General features: G+C 33.5%; 1 protein-coding gene across 1 annotated transcript; it reads right to left on the bottom strand.

The window, feature by feature from the left end:
* Nucleotides 1-5,056, bottom strand: LOC133190854 (N-acetylneuraminate lyase-like). The gene is made up of 10 exons (XM_061326539.1): nt 4,986-5,056; nt 3,415-3,485; nt 3,211-3,298; nt 3,060-3,114; nt 2,845-2,920; nt 2,635-2,727; nt 2,288-2,433; nt 1,946-2,071; nt 447-486; nt 1-250 (listed from the first exon to the last, which is right to left on the bottom strand). Exons 1-10 carry the CDS (start codon nt 5,054-5,056, stop codon nt 105-107), a joined length of 912 nt encoding a protein of 303 aa, XP_061182523.1. The 3' UTR covers nt 1-104.
* Between the last annotated feature and the right edge of the window lie 1,265 nt (nt 5,057-6,321).

The raw sequence follows: 6,321 nt of genomic DNA, 5'->3' as shown, positions 1-6,321 counted from the left end.
TCTCTTAAGTCTTTCAAAAGCAGTTAAAAAATCAACAAATACAAATTCAAGGCCTAAACATTAGTGAATATATATATCAAACGTAATGTTCGTTAATTGCCGTTTTATTCAGCAAGACCAAAGGCCGCCAGATCTTTCTTCAGCATGTTGAATTTGTCTACTGTAAGTTGTGTGATTGGCAGTCTAACTGGGCCTATGTCGATTCCACTTATGATAGCAAACATGGCTTTTTCTACCTCTACACCGTCCCCTGTTTCAAAATAGATTTTTTTTTTTTAAAAAAATCAACCTAGACAATGAATTGACTTCTGACTTTTTTTCAACAAATTTTAACCCTTTTTTTAATGCAAAAACTCACGTGAACTTGCACAAAGATGCTTGAGATCTTTACATGATGTTGACTTAATTGTAAAATGTATTATATGGAATAATAAATAAATATTCACTATGTTGGACACGTATATTATTCAGTTCAAACACCCGAGCCTGTGAAATATGAAATAGAAAACATTAAATGAAAACTGCTTAAGTCCTATTTCGCTTAAGCAAAATATAAGTTACTAGTCTTCTATCTTTTTCTAAAAGTAAAACAGAAAAAAATATCAATTAAACAATAACATTAAAATTATTTTTAAAAAAAAACAAACACTCAAAATTGACACAAAAAGTTAAATTAATTTCAATCCCCCAAGGATATATACAAAAAAAGCACCCTAGTTTTTTTTTTTTGTTTTTTTTTTCAATTGCAACCTCCTATTTTATACAATGCTTTGATAATGTTCGTTTTAACCGTTCGCACAAGATGGACCAAGATAGTTTTTTAAGCAAAAATTGTCATTGAGAGACACCAACTTGCACTTATACTATATCTACCTAACCTTGTACCCCTGATCCCTCATTTCATCCCTACTTTCATTTGTCTAATCCGTTCAAAGGATAAAAGACGCCTTCCCGATGCAACGCCTTCTTTAATACAAGATCTTGTACAGGAGGTTGTATTCAAATCCAAGTAAATCCAAACTTGCTCAATTGGGTTCAAGTCAAGACTCATGGCGGGTTATAGCAAACGGATCATGGCTTCCCTCTGACGTCACCGGCTACTGACCGAGAACAGTGAGGTCTGCTGGTGTTATATATTATATCGTCCTCAACTTGTGACCTTTGTGGCTAATTGGGTGGTTGTGGCATTAAGGGAAAAACGGATTGCAAGACTTTTCTCATGTACTGTTTACCTATAAGCTTTCCACGAATGATTTCTTCGTCCAAATTAAAATCATGTAAGTTGCACCAATTTACAATAACCGAGTCTCCCATACAAAGTATTCTAGTACTTCGTCTTATGTGCCTAATAGTTTTGAAGGTATACCCCTTCGCATGCATGCCAGTTATAGCTATCCTTGATTTTCTTCCTCGTACTTTGTTCACAATAATTTTACAATACAAAAAACATATTAATTCTCGTATCAAAAATGCGGAAGACAAAAAAAAAAAAAAAAAAAAAAAAAAAAAAAAAACAAAAAAAAAAAACAAAAAAAAAAAAAAAACGAGCATGTTACTGTGATTACTGGTAAACGGTTGCACCTGTATTATCACCATGGCCGTAGGGTTTTGCCGATATATAGATTACTATAGTAGATACTATATGGTTGTGCCCCCTCAATAAAAACGTCTTTTTTTGCTTGTCAGGAAATTTTTGGTAGTGCCCCCTCAACTGTCAACTGAAAAATGTATGGTTGTGCCCCCCCCCCCCCAACTGAAATAAATTATTGCTTCCTACGGGCCTGATCACAACTATAAAACAGACCCCGTGTCTTGAAATCATAATTCTTTGGGGGGTCCTTAACTTCTTTTTTGTTTATATTAGAAGAAAATATTTCATGTTAACTTTAAGGAAAATAGGAGTTGTAAAGCTTCGAAACTAAATCAATTTTACATAAGAACTAACTTGGATAGCTTTTGCTGTTTTCAAGTCTCCGGATTCATACGCCGTTTTTAATTTGTAGAACAAGGTTCCCTTGTATTGTGCTGTCACAAGAACATCGATGCCAAGTGTCAAGTACGGCAAAAATTGCTGATAAAATATACATTTACCATATAAATTAGAGTAACAAATATATCACGTTTTTTTTTCTATAATGATAAAAATAAAGAGATTATTGTTCATAAAGTGAATTTTAACTTATTATGAACTACTTGGAATGAATGCAAGAAAGAGAGCTTTTATCATGTTTAAGTGAAATCATGGCATACAATTGTAATTAAATCTTTGAATTAATGGTATACTTACTGAATCTGTTCCTATTAAGACTTGGAACCGTTTAGGGTCTACCAGAGTACAGTTATAGGCGTCTGGCAGTTCCCCAGAGGAATACTTCAGACCAACCAAGTTTGGTATTTTATCTTTAGCCAGCATAAGGAATTTTGAAGGATTTACTGCAATTACAAACAATATTATTTTTGAAGCAATCGATAGGACAATAGCTTATGCACTCCGTAGATACAATCTGTTCTAAAAGCATGCAGGAGACTCAAGAACCAGTCTGATTAAAACCAGCCCCTTCTCGTCAGGAGTGAAAGGAGAATGGGGCTGGTTTTAATCAGACTGCTCAAGGACCAATATCACTTTTTACTTACAGTATATTCCAGTGAGAACGTTGATGCAGTAATAGAAGAAGGGTACATTTGGAGCAGCACTGGCGATCTCACACATGCAGTCCACTAGTATTTCTAATTGGTATTTGGACATAAAAAGCATTTATCTTTGTTGGTAAATATATTTTTTTTTTATTAAATTAGAGAGAGAAAAGAATGAATTTAGTCTATAAATAGTAAACAGCACTAAACCTTCATTGGCAGGCTTGAAGAATGAAGGACATAGGGATGCTATTGCTTCTACTCCCAGAGAGCTGGCATGTCTGGCCTACAGTAAGAGTGGAAGTCATATCATTTAGTTATGTATGTCTTTTCATCTTGCTATATAATTATTACAGTTATACGTCACGATAATGAAGGTATTACATTTAATTTTGAAAAAAACCAAGATAGAGATTAAAACTTACTAATTCTTGGGTTTCCTTGATATTGCTGGTTCCAACATGCAGAATAATTTTTAGTCTAAATAGATCACGCACATAGTATATCAGACATTAATTCCAGAATAGAACAAACTCAGAAATTGACGAAGATGGACACACTTCACACAGTACTTACTTTCCTCTAGACGCTTCCATCCACGCTTCAGCTACTTTTTTCCTTTCTTCTAATGTCATAGACATTCCCTCCGCTAAGGTCCCATTCACTGTTTTGAGAATCGATTGAGTTTTATTCAAGTTTATACGAATTTCGAAATATAACTTATAGATTCAAAAGTGCATCTTAATCTGATTATATACTTTTGAAGAAAATTCTACTTACAAAAAGCGTACTGAAAATGATGATTTGTCAAGTATTCCACATACTCATCAAATTTTTCGTAGTTGACATCTCTAAAATATCGTTTCTTCCTTTTAATACCATTATTTTTATCATAACTCATCGATAAAACACCATTTTTAATGTTATTTAAGAACTATACATGTATATCGCAAAAAGATATATATCCTAATTCATTCTTAGAAAGCATTTAAGCAACTAAAGTAGAGGTTGTTTATAAATAAAATTTATGATGAAAAAAAAAAACAACGCAAAAGGAATATGTTTATTGTAATGTACGTTTTTTTTTGTATTCTCATTTATCTAAAATTCTATAAAGAGCTAGGTTCACATTATGCATAAAATGGCCCTGTAGATATATCAATTTATTGACTAACACCTTATGTTCCATTTTAAACATCAAGATAAAGTAGAGACTTAGTGCTTTCATTTCCTATTGAAATTTTTTCTCCTTAAAGTTCAGGTATTGAAAAACAAGCTTTATGGAATTGCAATGTTCTTGAATTTTAAGGAAAACAGGTATATTCAAGTACTTTCAGAGAAGAAAAATAATATGAGCGCACCCTCTGATCTAAAAAATAAAACATGTTTTGTAATTCTCAGAAACGGTTCTATCAGTAGATAATTGCATATTGTAGATCAGAGATTGCGCTCTATATTAAATATCGAAAAATAGCTTTAAAAATTGGCTATTTTTGTAGAATTGTTCAGGATATGAAGAAAATGACGTATTTCATGACGTCATAATGTATTGACTAGCCAGAAAATTACGTCATTTTGGTAGATTCGCAATCGCCAAATGTCTAAATGAAATTTAATGCATTGTCAACTAAAACTAAGCAGTTTCAGTTTTTCAGAAATTCACAGGGCCAAAAAAGGCCCTAAGTGAACCTTGTTCTTTCAATAAGAAAACATTTTTTAAAACTTGGGATGGGATGCAGGTAAAAAAATGAAAGAACTATTAAAGTTTCCGGAATTGTAAACATGCGTTTTTACTTTTGTAATATGATTTCTGATTTCTTTATCCGCTTATTCATTCTTTAAGCCTAAACAAAGCAAATGAACCAATACTCCGACATGATGGGAACACAAAATCACAACCATTCCTGGGGCTAAATCCAGCCGACATTTATACAAACCCTCCTGCAGGGTGTATCCAAATATGGCACCAGCTGGGTAAAATGCCGATCCGAGCAGGTCAACATTCCACGGCTGATTCAACGAACAATATATGATCTCCTAGAAGATAATCTAACGGAATACCAGTAACATTCCGATGAAGCTTTGAGACAACCCCCTACTTTTTCCCGAAACAAATATTCAATGCCTTTTTCAGAAGTGCAGGGTTAAGTGATTAAAGCTGATTACATCGGAAAACAAATGAACTGACATTCCGGGTAAACTCTTGGTTCATTACAACAACCATATAAAATGGTGAGACTTATAGCCACTGAACTCCTTTATCATCCTCTAGGACTAGCTACTAGTAGTTAATAGTAGTTTAAATAAAATAATTTACTAATTTTACTCATGCAGTTTCATATTTTTCTTACCCATTACTTTGGAAGGGAGTAAATGGTGCAGCAACGGAACCCACCACCTTGAAATTCTCAAACATCTGCATCAGAGTTATAGTATTTTAAAATGAAAAAGAAATCCTATTGATAATCAAAACAGATGTTATACATTTTTTGTATTGTCGCAAAAGTAACTGAGGACGAAAATAGAGTTCATTCGTGTTCTGTATTCTATTTTCTCCCAGCGCCACTACATTTATCGCCAATCCCAGGATTCCTTTTTTAGCCCTCTAACATATTAGAAAAACTGTAACGAGCAATTGATTGGTTGTCAGGATCCGCAAAGTAATAATTCACAAAGTATACTTTGAAAACATTCAGATTTTCAAAGGGATAAACATATTCAATAAATAATTTTTTTTCTTTAGTTGCCGGTGTCACGTCGAAAAGTGATCCCCGTAGAATATTGGTCGGGGGTCAAATTTCTATGTAGAAAAATGACCCCGGGTCAATACTCTACGAGAAGTAGGGTTGTGTTTCGACCGTAGAAAGTCCTTCCAGGCCGGTAATTCTACGACTCCACTCACGTTGAAAAATGACCCCTATAGAAATCAGACCCCCTACTTATTCACTATATTATATAATGAAACCTTTAAAAATGAGAGGTGATACGCGTTAATCCCGGGGTTTGGGAGGTTCGGTATAGGCCTAGAGATAGCTGCGTCTCCTGATATTTTTTTAATTTGAAATGTTTGTTGGTGAGGGAGCAAATTACCTTCCACTCCTTAACGCCACCTCTTTTATATATATATATATATATATATATATATATATATATATATATATATATATATATATATATATATATATATATATATATATAGCTCTATTATTTTACACATTGAGCGCTGGATTGATCATTTATTGTAAATAAGATTGGCTTGTCTCCAAATGATGCACTGCAGTATGGTTCTCCCTATTTTCGCTCCTGTCATATAAATAAAGTCTGCGGACATTAATTTTTGTTGACTTTTCAAGGAATTTCGAATTTCTAACATTTTCGCTGCCCCCTTCTCCCTCACCCCTGGTCCCTTTTATAACTTCAATTCTTAATTCAGACTTATAATTGAATGCTTATTTTAAGTGTTTTACGATTTATACTTTATCTCTGTAATGTTATATAGCTTCAGGAGGGCGCCTATACGCGACAGAGGCAACTTTTAACAATTTTTTAAGCCCACAATTTGCATGACTCTGTTTCTTGATTGAATGACTCTATTGCTTAATTAAATGATTTTGATTTTCCCAGAAGCATGGCTAGGGCCTGTAATAAGGTGAACATTTACTCAAATTACACTGATGGCCCAACGGT

This window comes from Saccostrea echinata, unplaced genomic scaffold (genome assembly GCF_033153115.1).
Source record: "Saccostrea echinata isolate AGI-Se365-2 ecotype Australia unplaced genomic scaffold, CSIRO_AGI_Sech_v1 ptg000022l, whole genome shotgun sequence".
In the NCBI taxonomy this organism is placed as follows: domain Eukaryota; kingdom Metazoa; phylum Mollusca; class Bivalvia; order Ostreida; family Ostreidae; genus Saccostrea; species Saccostrea echinata.
The sequence above is the reverse complement of the archived record's forward strand: the minus strand, read 5'-3'. Positions and strand labels throughout refer to the sequence as shown.